The following is a 20205-nucleotide window of genomic DNA, read 5'->3' as shown; positions in this document are numbered from 1 at the left end:
TGTGTGTTTGAGAAAGAGACAGACAGAGACAGAGAATCAGTAAGTGCTACAGTTGTAGACTAGATCAGCAGTAGCAGACGTCTAGTATATTAATACTCTGCCCCAGGCAACCCATATCTGGAGTATTGTGTTCAGTTTGAGCATTACATTTTAAGAAGACATTGACAAAATTGTTTTAGAGGAAAGTGAGTAGAATGGTAAAGTTTCTAAAATAATGTCGTATAAGCAGTGGCTCTACTTAAATTATACTTAACCTTGGAGAAGAGATGGCTAAGCAGAGATGTGATAGCTTTCTTCACATTTTTAAAAGTGGTGCCATGTAAACAGAAATTAATACATTCTTTGTAGTTGCATTGACTGGAAATAGGACCAGTGGGTAAAGATTACAATGAACAGATTTCTACACAGTGTGAGGAAGAGTTATCTAATTATTAGAGCCATACTGAAGTGGAAAAAAGTTGCCTTGAGATTTAGTGAATTTTGTGATGTTTGCACGTGTTGACACAGAAGTGCAAAGTTGTCAGTCATCTTTCAGAATGGCTTTCTACATTTATCAGAGGCTAGGCAAGTTGCTGAAGCTACTTTTAACTGCAATATTGTAAGAAACATTAGGCATCTAAAGAAATGGATTTCCAGAATTTGGGGTCATTTCAGTTTGTTGGCAAAATTGAGTATATTCACATTGGGTCTTTTGAATTATGCTGCTTCCTCACAGAGTAGGGGATCTGTGTGTAATAAATCGGGTATTGTCAACTGAGAGGCAGAGGCAGTGGCTGCTGTGGCTGGTGCTCTTCCTGCTGTTACTCCTACTGCTATTCTGCCGGCCACAGCTAGAAATAAGAAAATGAAAAGGTGTCAGCTTCTGGGGGCTCAAAATGTAGTGTCAGAGTTCTAGAAACATCATCACAATACACCGTGGCATGTATTGTCACAGGTAAATGCAAGGCTCTAGGACATGATTTCTTAACCTCAGCGTTATTGACATTTGCGCTGACTCTCCAGTGCATTGTAGGCTGTTAGCAGCATGCTGGGCTCCTAACCACTAGATTCCAGTAGCACCCCAGTTCCAGTCCTGACAGCCAAAGATGTCTCCACACATACGTAGATATCTCCCCCACCCCCCGGGGGTGGGAGTGAAATTGTGAGAAGGACTGCGGTAGCGGGTCACAGGTGGGAGTATCTCACATCTGAGGACTTTAGGGGGAAGTGGTGGTGTTTGTTGTTGTTTTAAGTTTTCTCTCTGGTGATTGGAATTCCTACCAATTACAGCATTCTATTTTTACTCTATTTTTTTTTCCATCTCTCTTCCTATCTGCATCTTAAATCTTATTACCCANGCTGACTCTCCAGTGCATTGTAGGCTGTTAGCAGCATGCTGGGCTCCTAACCACTAGATTCCAGTAGCACCCCAGTTCCAGTCCTGACAGCCAAAGATGTCTCCCCCACCCCCCGGGGGTGGGTGTGAAATTGTGAGAACGACTGCGGTAGCGGGTCACAGGTGGGAGTATCTCACATCTGAGGACTTTAGGGGGAAGTGGTGGTGGTTGTTGTTGTTTTAAGTTTTCTCTCTGGTGATTGGAATTCCTACCAATTACAGCATTCTATTTTTACTCTATTTTTTTTCCCATCTCTCTTCCTATCTGCATCTTAAATCTTATTACCCATCTCTCTGTATGTACATGGAATAGGATATAAGATTAGAGTATAGTTTTATTATCTNCTTCCTATCTGCATCTTAAATCTTATTACCCATCTCTCTGTATGTACATGGAATAGGATATAAGATTAGAGTTTTATTATCCTTATGTTGATACTATTTATATATAACTTCTGATAGTGTTCCCTATATATCTTGCCTTGAGGATCAATCTTGTTAAACCCTATCTTGTTAAACCCTAAGTCCCCCAAATTTAACGAAGAAAAAACATGGATCTTCAAGTTTATTCAAACAAAGTCCTCTTTCCCATATGAAAGAGAACAGGATTAAGAAATTAGAGAATGACTGAGCCATTTCAGAATAAAAGATATTTTAGGATATATATGCATATTTATAATTTAGGATATACATATATATGTACTTTGTGTTATCTTACTAGGATGTTTGATGATAGTTAACACTTCTATGAATAGTTCAACGTTGGCTTGTTAATTTTGCTTATATTTATCAGCTTCCAGATAAAGAGAACAGCTAGTTGTGCCATGTTTCTGATCTTTGCTTTTTCTTCCTTCAGACTAGGAGACTCCCAAGATGGAAACTTTGTCTTTCCCCAGATATAATGTAGCTGAGATTGTGATTCATATTCGCAACAAAATCTTAACGGGAGCTGATGGTAAAAACCTCTCCAAGAATGATCTTTATCCCAATCCAAAGGTACAATGTGATTGTGTTCGCATGTGGCTGATGGTATTTAAAAACAAAGGAAGCTACTAGGTGTACAGTGTTTGCAGAAGGGTGTGTGCCCTGCTCCTTGATGTGGGCCAGCCATTTTAATCCAGAAGCAATCTCTCACCTAGTGTAATTTTAAAATAATGTCAAGTTTATATGTGAGGTGACATCTATATTTCCATCAGGAATTCAATTCCTTAATATGGTTGTTTTCTTAAAAAGAAAAAAAAAAAGAACACTCTAAATCATAGACATATTAAAGTATATTAAATTTTTTTTATTGTAGTGGTGGTCTGAGCGTATCATTTATTGGTAGGGCTTGAAGGAACCTATTCCAAGTGGTTTCCAACCATAAAAAGTGCTTAGAAACAATTCTCTTTGGAAGCTTACAGATTAATTTTCTTGCATTATGCCCCAAGGGGGGGATTGACTTGTTTTGACAGGCTTCGTTCTTATTTCTTTAGTTATTAAATGCAAAAATGAACTATTTATGTGTCACAGAAAATCCCAAAGTCTCCTTCCATTTTCCTGTGTTGGTCTTGAAGTGATAACAGAATAAAATCTGGTTTAATGATGTAGAACTCAACCTTTTTGATCTCAGTCCCTTTTTAATTCTTTAAAATGGAAGGAATAATCTCAGAATAATTGAACTTGTATATGGATCAGAACAGTTTCTACAGGCCAATATTGGGCAGCTGCTGAATTAAAAGATAAAACTTTTGAAAATTCCATGCTACTCTATTAAATTTATACTCCCAGGATCATAGTGTTCACTTAAACCTTAACCTCTCAAGAAACCGTCACATCTAAAGCATGAAATAAGTTTGCCCATGGTCTTTTCTCTTAAAGAATACACCCTCAGTGTGCTGTTGTGTTTGCCCCATGCCTGCCATCTGTTTTGAAAGACTAACCCATCTTCCCTAATGTGGATGGATTGCTTGGGTTGGATTTAGATATACTTGTTCTCATTCTGTATAGAAGCTGAAACAACTGATCTTATTGACCACTTATTACATCTGAGCAAACGGAGAAGTATATAGGTGTTTTAAAATTTGGAAAATTTCGGAAATATTTCAAGAGAAATATTGTCATTTTGCTACTCTTTTCTTTGCATCCGTTGTCTACGATATCGGATGGTAATGATGATGGTGATTTCGCTGTAGAGTCATGCATCGGAGTATTACAAGTTGTTTCTCTGTTGTAGCCCGAAGTCTTGCACATGATCTACATGAGAGCCTTACAGATAGTATATGGAATTCGGCTGGAGCACTTTTACATGGTGGGTTTAAGATGAGGCAAAATTACTTTGTTTTGCTGCATTTCCCCTGTTCACGTTGCATACTGGTTTCAGGATAGGAAGTTCTTGACTTGATTTTAACAAAATCAGAGGCTTATATAAAATTAACGTCACTGGCAGAAGAATCTTAGGTAAATAGTGGCTTACTTGATACCTTCAGTAAGACAACAGCAGTAAAAGACTTAAATGACACAAATCACTGACGCTGTGCAGGTGTTCACAGATTTACAGGTTTGTCTTCAGAGCCTAATGAGCAACAGCAGAGTCTTCACACGTACTCTCTCTTCTGAGAAAAGACTCCCAAATTAGAGTATAAGATGTGCACTACGATTGAAAACAATTGAAATAAGGCAACTGAGCTTTTAGCAAATTAGGTATTGCTAGTGGGAAAAGTCATTTTTCTTAATTTTGTTGTTGCTGTTAAATCCTCAGGGCCTGATCTGAAGTTTTACTAAAAATGTACTATCTTTAGAATCTTACCGATGGATGACATTTTGTTTAAAAATCAAAGGCTTTGCCACATATTTGGTATGAGACCTTGCTAAGGCTTAGTTTCTTTGTGTATAAAATAAGGATAGCACACTGTTTTAGGGAGTTATGGAAATTAAAGAAGAATACATGCAGAATGCTTAGCATAGTTCCTTATGCAGTAAATGCTGACTTTACCCCTTCATTCATTCATTTAAAAAATCTTTACTGAGCTTCTGCTATAAACCTAGCATTACTAGTAACAACTCCAGTTTTGTGCTAGGATCTGTATTGTTTGCTAAGTTTTAAAAATTTAATGATAATAAGATTATTTTGATCTTAATTTACAGTTAATGGGGGGAAGGGGCGCCAGGTTGGCTCAGTGGAGCTTATGACTCTTGATCTAGGGGTCATGAATTCAGACTCCGCATTGGGTATGGAGCCTGCTTTAAAGAAAAAGATTATTTCGAGGTTGAAGATTTTTCTCATTTTGTCTAATCAATGTGTAACTTAGATTTTGTGGTGTATTACATTTAGATGCCAGTGAACTCGGAAGTCATGTATCCACATATCATGGAAGGCTTCTTACCAGTCAGCAATTTATTTATTCATCTGTGAGTAAAGTGGTTTTATTTTCTTAGACTACATACATTCATTTATTCGTTGCATTAAGCTTTCTTACTGACAGGATTTTCTTGGGGAAGGAATTTCTACCATTTCCCTCTCCGCTCCATCAATACATTCCAAATTGTAGACTTCCTTCGACTAGAACTAACTGCTTCCCTCTGTAGCACTTTCAATTCTGCTTTCAATGGAAGTTTTAAGATATTCTGAATCTAAAAATGTTTGGAGGTTTTGAGTTTTTAAGGAGTCCTAGTACCTCCAAAAGCTTGTGTTGTTTATTAGAATTTTTAGCTATACCTTGGTATTGCTTGAATACTTGTGCAGCGTATAGAAAACATAGAATTCTGTGCGACAAGACCCTGCACGATAGTAGACTTCCGATGTGGTCTTTGGACATTGAGAAACATATCCAGAAATCTCTTGGAAAATAAGATGCTTATATGGTATGGTTTATATGTAACTTACAATATTCTTTCTCCACTTCATCTTCAAGGGACTCATTTCTGCCCATCTGTCGGGTGAATGACTTTGAGATTGCTGATATTCTATATCCAAGTAAGTGAGAATTTAAAAACAATTTTTAATATCTGACTTCAATCTAATATTTTACTTCTCCGTCAGTAAATGTAAGAAAAAAAAAAAACTACAGGTGATTGGCTTTAGAAAGTGTATCTCATTCTTAAGGATGAACTTTTTTTATATCCTATTACTGGAATTGTTTTCTTTGCAGGTCCACAGGAAAGCTGTTTTTCTGATCCATTTTTCTTAATTCCTTACATTTAAAAGATATTCTGTAAATATGAAAACATGAATATGAGTAACATGCAAGCTGTGATACTGCGTAGTGGACTCATCATACCAATTTTCTCAAATGTAACAATTACTTTTTACTATGAAGAAAATATCTTTTAGCACTGATAAGAATAGTCTTGATATTATATTACCATGTCAATTTCTCTTAAATTTATTTAAATGTCCTTTAATTCATTTGACTCTGATAGTTATACATCAAGTTATTTTATGTTGCAAGAGATTCAGTGTGCTATTTAAAAATGTTTTTTTCCTCTTTCTGATCTGCCTTTTTGTTTTGTTTATTGATTTATAATTTACACCAAAAAAAATTCACCAATTTAAAGAATATAACTAAATGAATTTTAACAAAGATACATAGTTATATAGCCACTGCCACGATCATGTATGGAAATTTCGATGGCCCTACGAAGGTCCCCTCGGGTCCCCGTGCAGTTGATTACTTCTGACCAACCCCTCTTCCCTGGCAACCGCTGATCTGCTTTCTGTCCCTGTAGTTTCTTGACTTGTCTGATATTTGATATAAATGAAATAATAGTCTGTATTCTTTTGTGTCAGGTGTCTTTAACTTAGCAGAACACTTTGGAGATCCATCCACGTTAGTTGCATTTATTAGTACTTTGTTTCTTTTTATTTTGGAATATTATTGTATTGTAACTATAAACCACAATTTATTTACCCAGTGACCAGTTGATAGACATTTGGATTGTTTGCAGTTTTCGGCCGTTATGAACAAAGCTGCTCTGAACGTAGGTTACAAGTCTTCCTGAGGTCATGTGTTTTCATTTCTCTGGGTAAACACCTAGCAGTAGAAGTGCTGGTTCATGTGTTAAGGACATACTTAACGTTTTAAGAAACTGCCGAGCTCTTTTCTAAAGTGGCGGCGTCATAGCATCGACAGCATCTGGTAGCTTCAGTTGCTCCACGTCCTCCCCTGGACTTGATAGTGGAAATGTTTAATTTAGCCATTCTAGTGGCTATGTAGCTGTTATCTCATGGTTTTAATTTTCATTTCCCTGATGACTAATAGCAGCATATTTTCATATGCTTATTTGCTATCCATATATCTTCTTTGGTAAAGTGTCTTTTGGAATCATTTTTTCAAGATTTTATTTTTTTAAGTAATCTCTGCACCCAGTGTGGGGCTCAAACCCACAACCCTGAGATTAAGAGTCACATGCTCCACTGACTGAGGCAGCCAGGTGCCCGTCTTTTTTTTTTTTTTAATTGTTTGTCTTATTATTGAATTGTAAGGCTTCTTCAAATATTATAAAAACACAGTTTATCAGATATGTATTATGCAGATATTTTCTCCCAGTCTGTTACTTGCCTTTTTAATATTATAACAATGTCTTCCGAAGAGCAAAATATATTTCCATTTCGAAGATTCTAATTGATCAATTTTTTCTTTTTTCATAAAAATGATTCATAAAACCATTTTTTGTGTGTACTGTTAAGAAATCTTGGCCTCAGAGATGCTAAGATTTTACTCATATTTTAAGCATATAATATTTTTATTTATTTACTTATGAGAGAGAGAGGGGGAAAGCACACGTATGCTAAGGGGGGGAATCTCCTCGGGTCCGATGGGTTAGATCTCACAAACTACCAAATTTTGGTAGTTTTTGGACCACATATACAGTTCAATTCAAACTAAAAATCGTTATGACAATAGGTTCAAGCTTTAGAATTCTCAGAGATTATTTTCTCACCAGAGACAAGGCTAAGGGACACTAATAGCTTTGTCATTTCCCTCACTTGTATGAGAGATTTTTCTTTCCCCAATCTACCTTTCCCCTAAGTTAGAAAGAGCCTAAGCCTTCCTAGAGTCCCACATGTTCTGGGGAGCTCAGCTTCAAGTTCCAAGGCATCAGCAACTATTGCTACATGAAAGTTAATAATCCAAACCACTTGCTTACTTAGCCTGGACGTATTTTCTTTTGGTTCTCTCCCTGTCTAGTTGCTTATAAAACTCTCTCCTTATCACAAGTTTTTAGCAGTTTGATTATAATGTGCTTTTGGGGGATTTTCTTTCTATTTGTTGCTGTGTTCTTCTCCCCCTCCCCACACCCACTTAGATTTACTCATTTCTTCGGCTACGTGTATAGTGTCTGTCAAATTTAGAAAATATTTAGATATTTCATATAAGTTTTTTCTGCCAGTTTCTTTTGTGGGACTCCAATTACACATTTGTTATGCTGCTTGATGTCCCTCAGCTCATAGGTGCTCTATTCATTTTTTTCTCTCTGGCCTGTTAGATAGCTTTTATTGTTGTGTCTTCATTGTCCCTAATGCATTCACCTGTCAGGTCAATCTGCTCTTAATCCCACCTAGTGTATTTTTTATTTCAGATATTTTATTTTTTAAGTATGAAAGTTTGATTTGGGTCTTTTAAAAAAAATCTTCCCCTTTTCTTATAATGTTGATGCTTTCTCTATCTTCCTGAACAAAATAGTATATTTATAGAATATATTTATAAGGGCTGTCAGGAAGATAGAGTTTAGTTGGGAGAGTCCAAGCCCTCTAGAACTCATAAATTCTGGTTGCCTTGGCCTCTCCCAACTCCAAACTCTTTGTGACTCAGCAAAACCCAGGAGGTGTTTGTGTTCTCCCTCCTTGTGGTACAGCCTGAAAACTCTGAAGGACTGGGCTGGTACATTAACAGGGTTCACCTCATTTGTTTCTCTTAGGGATGGCTGTCCTGTATTGCCTGTTGTCTGGAGTCTAAAATTGGTTGCTTTGTATATTTTATCTGGTTTTCTAGTTGTTTAAGATGGGAAAATAAATCTGTTCCTTATTATTCTCTTTTGGCCAAAAATGATTTACCTTTTTTTTTTTAAGTTATTAATGCAAAGATAATTCTGATCTTTATATTAGAGCACGTTTTTTGCACTTTGAGTAATTATAGCACGCACACAGTTTTATTCTATGTGCTACGAGCAGAGTATATCATAGGAGAGGATGAGTTTTTATTTTTACATTGTTTCAAAGATTTACTTAAGGAGTCTTGCTTTCTATTTTAGAGGCAAAACGGACAAGTCGGTTTTTAAGCGGCATTATCAACTTCATTCACTTCAGAGAAGCATGCCGTGAGACATATATGGAATTTCTTTGGCAATATGTAAGATTTGAATATATTTTTGTGTCTCATACCAGATTAGTAACATCACTTATGAACTACTAATCTGTTTGAAATAGTTGTCAGAGATATCTAATTGTCAGATGGCTGTTAGAATCAAATTTATTTTAATATTTATGTAAGTTGCAGATTTTCGTTACTGGAAAGTGTATATCAGAATGAGATTTCCTTCTCTGTTGGATAACATTGGGGAAAGGCTGGGGTTTTTTTGTTCTAATCCTATAGCTGAGGCTCCTTTTCCTGTATTAGGAAATGTAAGGGAAGAGAAATAGTGACAAATTCACATTTTTTTTCTTTGGAGTTTAATAGATGGTGTAGTCTTCTTTATTTAATTGAGATATTTGAGGTTTATGTTTGCTTTCTAAAGAATGGCCTAAAATGATGTTTTGTTTATCATGCCTGCCCAACATTGCATTATAAGATCCAGTCTAAGTAAATCACTTTAACAGATGGAAACTCATTTCATCAACAATTTAGAGAATTTGGAAAGATTATGGGTCATCCATGTGATTTGTTTCCATCTGGCCTCAGTTTTGGGTTATCATATTCTTAGAAAAATGCCAGAATAGCACCAGACAATTTAAACTTCAGCTCCAGCTACACTGAGCTGTATACATAGATTCTTCCTTGCACAGATCATGTGACGTCTATACTTCCCAAACATCGCACACTCTCCTAAGCTTCAAGTGGGTTTGCTAACACACACACAGAAACATACAATTTTGCTTGGCGAATTTCTCCTCATTTTTTAAGACACAGCTCAAACATGTATCATTTTTACAAAGCGCCCCGTGATGCTCCCCGCCAGCCGTTACCCAGGTTCGGCTGGATGTCGTTACATTTAGTCCTATAGCAAGTTGGTTTGTAGACTTACATACATGTATCGACCCTTCAAGGAGAATGAGCTACCTAAGTCCCAGCTATAGCTACTTCTTCCTGGGTATTACTCTTGGCACTTAGCACAGTTTCTGATGTAGTAAGAACTCAGCATTTATGCGTGAATAAGTAAATTCCTAATTCACTCGTCACGGATGCCTGTTCTCTCTTAAAAATGCCTTCTTTCTGATGGTGAGAGCTGAGCAGTTCGTAAGCATTTTGCAGCATGTACTCAGTAGATTTTTTTTTTTCTAAACACATCACTGTGTTGAAAAACACTAATATGAAAATTGCTTTCATAGAAATCTTCTCTGGACAAAATGCACCAGTTAAATACTGCGCACCAGGAAGCGTTAATGAAATTGGAGAGACTTGAGTAAGTAGGAGATTTACAAATAAGATAAATACAATTTCAAGATGCAGAATGAATTGTGAGTAGTATTTGACAACCCTGCAGGCTACCTCAAGTCTCCTTCACCTTCCTCACTAAATAGCAGACTATTTAAGTTTATCTGTTCCAAAAAAAGAAACTCTTTCTCCTTCTTTCTAACTCTTAGTACATAATATATTCTCTTACTTTATTCTTGGAGTTAGTGAATTAGCCTGAGATGCTTAAAGCCATTAAGTTACCTCCTAAATTGTGTCTGGAAGTATTTATCTTGTATAGGTGAACAGTAACTAAGTGGACTCTCTTCCTTAAGACCAGTTAATTCTGTTAAAAGTTTACTCCTTCAACAGAGCTTTGTTTTGTTCCTAACATACAAAGAACTCCTACAAACCAAGGGCAGAAGGATAATAGAAAAGTAGGCAAAGGCTGAGAACAGGGGATTTACAGAGGAATAAACACAAAAGGGTAATTAAAAATATGTAAAGATTATTAAACCCACTAGCAGTCAGGGAAATGATCCTTAAAACCATAATTCTGTGTTGTGTCTCAAAATAGAATCTGAGAATGGTGCGCATGGCAGAGACTTTTACAGGGCAGCTGCTGTTAGGAAGGACGGGCAGAGCAAAGGGAATGGATGATTCAGGAGAGAGAGGGAGAGTGAAGGAGGGGAGGAGAGGAGCCAGGCAGGAGGCAGGCACTGAGCAGGGAAGGGAAGGTCACGTTCCATGTATCAGGAGCTGGGTTGGAAAAGGCAGGTCCGAATGCGGACGCATCCCCACGCAGATTCTGTGGTGGAAGGCCAAGGGAGCCCATGTGATCTTTATTTTCTGTGTTGTAGAGGCCAGGTCATCTATTTTGATTCTCTGTCACATGGAAGGATGAGAATTCAGAAACATGAAAGCAGATAGTTGTTTTTGTTTTTGTTTTCACTCGAGTCATTTGAGGACAGATGCTGTTTTGGCCTTGCCAAGTTAAGAACCTGATATATGTTATTTTCATCTGTTTTGCTGTGTTCAGTTCTGTTCCAGTTGAAGAACAAGCAGAGTTCAAGCAGCTTTCGGACGAGATCCAGGAGCTGCAGCAGTCACTGAATCAAGAGTTTCGTCAAAAAACGGTATCGGCCGTTGTGCTAAACTTAAGAATCAAAGAGCCAGTTAGCCTATCAGCGAAGATGGGTTTCTTTGGGAATAGCAGAGAACTGCAGTTTGGTACAAGTAAGCTGCAGCAAAACCCATAGGCTAGTCCCACAAACAAAGGAGAGGAATATTATTTTATGGAGAAGGAGGAGGAGGTTGGGAGGGGTTGTTTGGAATCAGAGTCCTTGGAAGAAAAGCAAGAGTCCAGACATAGAGTTTGATTCATTATATAACAGAAAAATTCTTCTTTTTGGACACTTTGGTTTTGTTTCTGCTCAAAGCTAGGGGATAAAAGCAGAAAGCCCAGCAAAGTCATTGCTGTGCTAGAGCTTTGAGAACGCTAAGAGAACCGCCTTTCTTGGGGTCAGAAAAGACTAACCTAGCACGGGGGTGGTGATGGTCTCTCACTGAGGGAGTGGTGGCTTTCCCGCAGAGACACAGTGGAGACCTCTTACCCTGTTGGGGGCCCTAGCTGATGAGGCTTCCTGGAGTTGAGATGGTGTGGTGCGGGGTGAGAGCTCCCCCTCCTGGCCTCCCGATTCCGCGTGAGTGAGGTTTCATTAAAATTTCACTGTTGTTGGCTTAAAATTAAAAAAAAAATCAAACACAAGTTTTTTGAGGGGGGCAGTTGTGGAGGGGGTGAGAGCGTGTTACTCTCAGTTACTGAAGATCTAGCGTATGTTGCTGAACCCACTCGTGCCCCTTGTGATGGATATGGACTTCTGTCAACCACGATTATTTCTTTGTGTTATCAAAGTTCTATGCTGTCTTGTCGACCAGAATTTTTTAGGATTTGCCTTTTTCCCGAACTGTGCAGAGGCAACCTGCGCTTGGCAGGAAACCCGCAAGGGTGCTTCAGGGTATTTTAAACTGTCATGGGAAACTGATGGTCAGCATGTGTCACACCCTGCTTGGTCCACTAGCTCACGGTAGTCACAGTCCCAGCAGCTCACGTTGCCTTCCTTTCCCGTCTTCGTGAAGCTGGGTCCTGGCGTTTGCTGTGGTGAAAAACCAGTACTACATGAACGACCTCACAGAACGGGAAATGAGAATGGCTGGGTCCAATCTGATTCCACCGTGTGTGAGCTTGTGCAGTGCCCAATAGGTACACATATCCAATTCGGAAGTAGTTGTTATTTAAGAATAAAATAAACATATTACTTTTTTCCAATTTGTATGCATGACTTTTTCAAAGGGCTGCTAAGTTGTTGGGACCTAAGTACTTAGGCGGTTATTTTGACTCCACTACTCCCTAGAGGAACCGTTATGTATTTCTTCTGGTCTTGGGGCAATGTAAACAGAGGAAGTTTGAGAATATATGGTCTAATCCATTTAACTCCTCTCCTTCCTTACCTTTATTTTATGAGAAAGCACTGAGTGGCTAAATTTAAATCTGTTTTAAGTCATCACAGAAAACAGTTGTTGGCTTTTTTCCTTAGATTGTGCTCCAGGATGGAAATTCCCAAAAGAAGTCCGATATTTCAGAGAAAACCAAGCGTTTGGTAAGCGTCTTTTCATATAACCAGCATTTAAGGTTTGAATATTTTGTGTGGAGGAGTATTTTAACTGTGTGCATTGTTGCAGTCAATGTTCCTCCCTTTTTCCTTAAAATGAAACTAGTTTAACCTTTTTCAGTTTAAATAAAAGAGCTGACTACTGTTTTGTTGTTTTTTTTTTTAATGGAAACATGGAAATGTATGAGGAGAGGGAAAGTCACCCAGTGGCTCACCACACAGTCTGATGTGTGTTGTAGATGACGTTTCTCTATGTAGAGGATGTTGTATGTGTAATGTTACATCAGAGCTGTGAGACTCTTCATGCCTCAAACCTGCCTTTTTTCGCTGAACAAAAGAGCACGAGTACTTACCACGCCGCCGTCGAGCCTCGTTACCTTAATAGCTGCTTATGGTTGTGCGTCGCACTGATGTCGGTCTTTCTGGAGTCCTCTTGGTGGACACTCACTGGCTTCTGATGTTTCTGCTACTGGACAGCAGTGTGTGGGTACACACACACACACACACACCCCGAGATCTGTGTACCGGGCTGCTTTCCATCTTAGACCGAATTCCTACTTGTAGGACTTCTGGATTAAAGGGAATACACGTTTAAACTGACCCACCTTGCCAAACTGACTTCTAAAAAGATGCCCATTCACATTTCTACCAAGAGAACACGGGAGGGTTCTTTTCCCTACACTCTTGCCAACATGGGATGTTTTTAGTTTGCTTTCTCTGTCTTTGTTGCTGTTATAGGACAAAAAACACCTCATTTTCATTTTGATTTTTTTGCTTAGTGATTTTGACATCTTATTCAATGGTTTATTGTTATGTCTTATTTTGTAAACTACCCGTGTTCCTAGCTTCTTTTTTTTTTTTAAAGAAACTTTATGAATTACGGATATTAACTACTTGTCTTTTAAATTCATGATTTTTTTCCATTAGAAGGCTTATGTTTTTAATGTAAAATTTATAGACATGACCTTTATGGTTTGTGGCTTTGATTCTTATACATAGAAAACCCTGCCCCATAGCTCATGTTTTTAATCCCACGTTGTCTCATTGTACTTTCATGGCTTCCGTATTAACACACTGTAGAACCACCTGAAATTGACGTTGGTGTAATGTATTCCTTATTTTTCTGTCACTCTTTTTATTAGCAAATGCCTACATCTGAGTAGAATTGACTTTGGTTGTTTTATTATTCATTTCTTTCCGTCCCATTTAAATCTACCTTGAAACAAAATCATTGTGTACTTATATCAAGTTTAGTCTTCTTATAAAGGGAAGAAAGGTGATGAAAGTCAATGTCAGTTGTAAGGAAGTGGCCTCTGGTTTTGTAGAGCATGAAACACACGTGGCTGTTTACTAAAATAACAGATACGTTGTTTGAGACATTCAGTTTTGGCCTCTGAGTTAGCTGATCAAAATGTATGATCATTTTGTGTTCTTTTTAGTTGACAATAATTTGTAGACAAATTACAGAAGCCATACAGTAATACATCCCCATTATAGAATACTCAAAGGACCTGTGTGTGTGTGTGCGTACATGTATGTATATAGTGAGAGGGACAGAGTCAGACACAGAAGACCCTCTTCTCTGGGCCTGTCTCCCCTGCAGGTCACACCCTCCCATCCCTTTCCATGACATTACGCACTCTTTATTAGACGCATATGTTATCCAGGATTCCTAGAAATGGGTTTGTGTTGTATGTTGATCTGTAATTGAGTCTTTCACTTAATATTTCTTGGAAATCTTCCCATATCGATGCATAGAGAGTATCTCAAAACAATGTAAATATAATTTATCAACTAATCCTTGGGGAGGAAGTTCATATGACTATTTTTTATCTTTTTATATAATTTTAGGCTTGCAGAAAAGTTTTCACAGAATTCTCTGTTGTCCTTCACCTTAATTCCCCAAATGGTTTGAAATTCAGGAGAGTAAGGAAATTTGTTTAATTCAGCAGGCTTTGTCTGTGTTCTGGGAGAACACAGATGACTTCTCACAATCCCAAGCTGCTCAGTCAAATTCAGCCACACAACTTAAGTGCATAATTATAGCATTGGATGTACGGTGATTGTACTGTTCATAGAGGGAATGCAGAGAAAGTGGGAACAGGAGTTCCAAGGATTAATGAAACTCAGAGGCGGTGCAGGGGTGGGATGATGGTATTTAGAAGGACCATACTGATCAAAGAGAGATCACGTGCATCTGTTCAAATCTAGGACTGGGATTAGCAGGCTGTAGGTATAGTGGGGGCTGGCAGAAGAGGACCCTGGCAAGGACAGGAGGAGTAGTACACAGTGAAGGACCTTGGATGTCCTGCTAAGGGGCTTGGTCTTTGGCCCATAGACAAATGGGAGCAAATAAGCAGGTGATCATAATTTAATTTTACCTCCACTACAATGAGCACAGACCCAATTTCTTTGTTCTTTTCCATTATTGTAATGGTAAGTTAACAATTTTATTACTGTATCTAATATATAAATATGTTTTCTCAACAGAATGAACTAAAATTATCAGTAGTTTCTTTGAAAGAAGTACAAGAGAGTTTGAAAACAAAAATTGTGGATTCTCCAGAGAAGCTAAAGAATTATAAAGAAAAAATGAAAGATACAGTCCAGAAACTTAAAAATTCCAGGGTGAATTTCCTTTTTTTAAAATTTTAATGCTTTTCTATGTATTTTTTTTCTTTTTAGCAACTTTTGTTTAATCATGTGTTAATTTTGTGATTTCCAGTTTATCTACACTTCTTTTCCTCTTAAGCTTTTTGCCCTTCTCTCTGATATGTTGCTCTCTCCTCTAAAGTAGGCATAGGGAAAAGATGTATAATTTCAAGACATTTGTTCAATGATGCAACAAATTTTTGAAACTTTGCCCTGGGTGATCAGGACAGAAATTCTCTGTTCTCCTGAGACTTACTTTATATGATGGAGAAAAGTATTAAGTTTATAATCGATGATATATTACAGGTTATATATTATGAAAACGTATAGGGTGTGCACATGTTGGGGTAGGAAGTATATGGGAAATCCCTGTACCTTCTGCTCAGTTTTGCTATGAATCTAAAACTGCTCTAAAAATATTTTTTAAAAAGCGTCAGAAAGAGAAAAAATAGCATAGGGATCTTTGAAATAATGTAACGAGGGTAGCCTAATTTAATATTTTGGAAATATGGGGTGGAGGGGGGAAGGAAATAGAAATTGATGCTGACATCTGAAGAATAAACCGTGGTTATCCTACCATATTTGTGCATCGAAGACTGTTGGAGGCAGAGGGAACAGCACGTGCAAATTCTTTGAGGTGGAAGGAATCGAGGTATATTCCAGAAACAAAGCCTCATGCATAGGAAGGGGAGTGGCATGAGGTGACCATAGGAAAATAGGCAATGGGCCGATTATTCAGGGTGCTGGATTTTACTTTAGGAGCAAGGACACACCACTGACTAGTTTAAAAGGGTGATGTTGGCACATGGTCTAATTTATGTTTAACGAGATGATGGGCTGCTGTGGGAGATGGATGGAGGTGCAGTGGGACAGAAGTAGAAGTGGGCAGACAAGTTAGCATCCTTTGTGGGGCAGGGCTTCTAAACCACCAGTTAACAGAACATGTCTGGTTTATCCCTGAATTTGATATTCTGGTCATTCCTGATAATTAAGAATTATCACCCAGGAATAGACAAAGATTACCAGAACAGAAATGAGGGCCAAAAACTAGATCTGAGTATTTATGAAAAAAAGTATAGTTTATGTAATAAAAAACAGTTCTGGTTCAATTGGCTGTTCACTTAGAAGAAAAGGGAGCTGGGTCTATACCTTGCACCATTTACAAAAATAAATTCTATGTGGATTAAAACTTCAACAATTTTAGAAATTTTAAGAGAACATTTGTATAATCTTGAACAGGGATTTTTTTTTTTAAATTAAGTTAGAGAAAAGGAGACCTATGGAACATGTTTCTAGTGCATATGAGAGGTAAAAGGATTACATCAATGGTATGCAAAGAAACTAAGAGTGGTTACGGATTGGTAAGAAAAAGACAACAAAAATGAGCGATGGTATGATTCAGCGATTTCACTGAAAGCAAAATCCAATTGGTTAAGAGGGTGGGCGGAGGGATAGGCTAGTGGGGAGAAGAAAAGTAAGTCTGTATTGTTACAGTAGTTGTGGTGAACATGTTCATTTTCTAATTTTAGAAGAGGAATTAATCTTTTAAAAAGAATCAGCCGTAGTAATAGTTATTATACAGATGAATAGGAAGATTATAATTGGTAATACAATTGCCCAGGAGTAATTAGGAGCAGTTTGAGTATTAGCAGACACGAACTCTTTTCAAATCATCATGAATAACCTTTGGAAGGTACTTCAGCGAGTGACGTAGTAAAATTGTGGTAGTTTTCCTTTGTGTAAGGATATCTGGCAATTAGGAAGCACAATTATATGTACTTAGACACATGTCAGTAATAGCGCTTTCTTACTGACCTAGAAACTTAATTGTTCTCTGCTCTTAAGCTTTCAGTAGTAAGTGCAGAAATTATTTAAGAGCAAACAGACGGACATTACTGCAGTTTCATGAGGGAGACTATCAAACTGGTTTTTATGTTTCTTTCTTTCAAAGCAAGAAGTGATGGAAAAGTATGAAATCTATAGAGACTCCGTGGACTGCTTGCCTTCATGTCAGCTGGAGGTCCAGTTGTATCAGAAGAAAATACAGGACCTGGCAGACAACAGGGAAAAATTAACCAGCATCTTAAAAGAGGTTTGTATTGTGTGGAATTCTAATGTTTTTATTATGGAATAGTTTAATATAGTTCCTTGGCTTTGGTTTTACTTTGTGTTACTGTTTTCCTAAAGAAAGGCAGGATCCTTCTAGAGGGTAATAGATGAGGCAGTGTATGCTGAGCTGTAAAACATTTTTCTTCTTAAACACAGCAGTGGTAAGACCTCTGTTAATCTTCAGTGAAATGAATGATTAATTAACATGGCATGTTGCCGTGTGTATTTTGGAGGAAAGTAATGGAATTTTAAACCTGTTCTAACAGTTGGAAATGATCTTCCCACCAGTAAGCCTGAAGTCCTAACTTACAGCCTCACATCGTACCTGGGATTTAAGTTTATGCCCTAGTTCCTGCCCTGAGGATGGAGTGCGAATGCCAATGTTATTTAAGTTTCTCAAGCTAGAACTTGAAAATCCTTTTTTACTTCTTAACTTTATCATAGGGACCCACACTGTCCCCAGGATCCCTAACAGTACATTTGACAAAGGATTTCTTTGTTTGAGGGAAGTAGGGGTTGGAAGGCGAGGTGGCCTGAGATATTCTCTACCAACCATACACTCCCTTGTCTGCCATCCAAAGTCAGCAGAAGGCCGAGGTGCACTGCTCTTAATGGTTCTAGGGTTTCCCCTTTTCTCTTTATTCCTCCTACCTTAGTTCAGACCCAAACCCCCTCCGTCTAGCCTCGTGGGGGGTCCCGTTCGTTCCCAGTGTCCCCAGCACTCTGTGGTCTCCTCCCAACACTCTCCCTTCTTCTGCTCAGCTTTAGGACTTAAACGGTTTCATCTCACCTTCAAATTGTATCTTCTTAAAGCTCATCCCAGAAAATAGATGTCCATTTTGTTTATAAATCCTAACTGGTTGTGTCGACTCTAAATACTTCCCATTAACTACAGAGCCTGAATTTGGAGGACCAAATTGAGAGTGATGAGTCAGAGTTGAAGAAATTGAAGACCGAAGAAAATTCCTTCAAAAGACTGATGATTGTGAAGAAGGAAAAACTCGCCACAGCACAATTCAAAATAAATAAGAAGCATGAGGATGTCAAGCAGTACAAACGCACAGTGATTGAGTATGAACTTGTTTTCAGTTTGATGTGTTAGAAAAGAATTGGGTAAAACTAGTCCATTTTTTCCACCCTAGGATCCCAAAACTCCTATAATTTCAACAAGGTATTCCACCTCTGGGTGACTTAAAAAGGTGAATTAATTCTGCATCTTATAATGCTGGGTCTAGATTTAGAGCTGTTTTAGGTCCCAGTGTTTTCCCTTTCCAGATACCACGCTTCCAGATCCTCTGCAGGATTCTCCAAAAGGGTTGTGGCCGTTTTCCTTTGTGTAGGGCTGTTTGGCAGTCAGGAAGCGTCATTACCCGTACTTAGACACTGCCCGTTCAGGGCACCTGGAGGAGTGGCTGCATCAGATGAGCCACTCTGGTCTATCTCACGTCCCGCTGGACTTCGGCGTTCTAGCACCCATGTTTGAGAAAAGGTTCTATTGTTTTTTTATCCAGGTAAGAAGTAATACTTCACGCAGCGTTTTATGGCCGTTGTTAGCCAGCGTGCTGGGTATTCCCGTGGTAGAACCTTCTTCCTGTCAGTTCTAAGGTTGTATCTTTAGAAACCCCCCCTCCCCATACTTCGATGCGATGTGGGTGTTTCAGCCTGTGCGTGGTGAAGATTTCTTTTGTTCTTCCTCATGCAGATGAAGACAAAGGGCCGAGCTGGCGGATTTTGTATTTGCTGCCAGACTGCCTTGCAGAAAAGTTGTCCCGAGTCACATTTCCCCCAGTAGTGCGTGTGTGACTGGGGGTCACCCTAAAGTCTCCGGTGTAAATAACAGCACTGCGCTTCAGCCCCTGCTGCGGTTGGCAGCTCTTTGCTTTTATGTCCCGAGAAGGGGTTTAGGCTTGTCAGACAAATACACGTGATCTCTTTGGAATCAAAATTAGAGTTTCATGTTTTCCTTTTCAGATGCTTGAGCGGAATTAAAAGTTAGCTGTCTGTTTTCCTGTAGAGATTGCAATAAAGTTCAAGAAAAAAGAGGAGCTGTCTACGAGCGAGTAACCACAATTAATCAAGAAATCCAAAAAACCAGATTCGGAATTCAGCAACTGAAAGATGCCACTGAGAGGGAGAGGCTGAAGTCTCAGGTGAGTGGATGCCCACAGGTGACTTTCTAATGGTCTCTCTTCCTCACCGCGGCGACTGCCACCTTCACGTTCAGGGTATTGCCGGCTCTCTGAAGTAGAAATTGACCGCCATTTCCTTGGTTCTGATTCCATTTACAGCCCCTTCTCCAATACCCGTGTTTGTTTGGATGTATGCTTCCTTCGTACATTTTCCCCCATGTCCTTTCCCTGACCTAGCCAAGCATCGTGCTCTGCTGTAAGAGTGCATGCTCCATAAAGGTTCTGAACTTTTTTTTAATTAATTTTTTAATTTAAATTCAATTAATTAACATATAATGTATTGTTGGTTTCAGAGGCAGAGGTCATGATTCATCAGTCTTCTGTAATACCCAGTGCTCATTCTGAACTTTTTTGGTAGATGACCTTGGATAGTGATTTTAAGTAAAGTCCTCTAAACAGTTGCTGCATTTTTTTGTCCTGATCAAAGGATCTCAAAAGTATTTCTAGGGGCGCTTGGGTGGCTCAGTCGGTTAAGTATCTCCCTTCTGCTCAGGTCATGATCCCAGGGTTCTGGGATTGAGCCTTACATCGGGCTCCCTCTCTCTTTCTCTCTGTCTCTCAAATAAATAAAATCTTTAAAAAAACCCAAAAACTTCTAACCATCAGTGTTAAAGTGT

The 20205-nt window shown here is 38.5% G+C and overlaps 1 protein-coding gene across 2 annotated transcripts in view; it reads left to right on the top strand.

Annotated features, from left to right (window-relative positions):
- Positions 1-20205, top strand: part of NUF2 (NUF2 component of NDC80 kinetochore complex) — a 32080-nt gene that overhangs the window by 4583 nt on the left and 7292 nt on the right. Inside the window, exons 1-12 of one of the 2 annotated variants that reach the window (XM_034667228.1) lie at positions 2209-2371; positions 3591-3665; positions 4689-4765; positions 5269-5330; positions 8609-8706; positions 9903-9976; positions 11006-11102; positions 12564-12626; positions 15129-15266; positions 17242-17382; positions 18295-18470; positions 19414-19549. In XM_034667228.1, coding sequence (XP_034523119.1) covers positions 2249-2371; positions 3591-3665; positions 4689-4765; positions 5269-5330; positions 8609-8706; positions 9903-9976; positions 11006-11102; positions 12564-12626; positions 15129-15266; positions 17242-17382; positions 18295-18470; positions 19414-19549 — 1260 coding nt within the window. In that variant the 5' untranslated portion in view covers positions 2209-2248. Of the gene's footprint in view, positions 1-2208; positions 2372-3590; positions 3666-4688; positions 4766-5268; positions 5331-8608; positions 8707-9902; positions 9977-11005; positions 11103-12563; positions 12627-15128; positions 15267-17241; positions 17383-18294; positions 18471-19413; positions 19550-20205 lie in introns of those variants that run through there. The other variant, XM_019794078.2, reaches the window with a different exon arrangement.

Source organism: Ailuropoda melanoleuca, chromosome 8 (assembly GCF_002007445.2).
Source record: "Ailuropoda melanoleuca isolate Jingjing chromosome 8, ASM200744v2, whole genome shotgun sequence".
Classification (NCBI taxonomy): Eukaryota; Metazoa; Chordata; class Mammalia; order Carnivora; family Ursidae; genus Ailuropoda; species Ailuropoda melanoleuca.
This window is presented reverse-complemented; position numbering and strand designations above follow the sequence as displayed.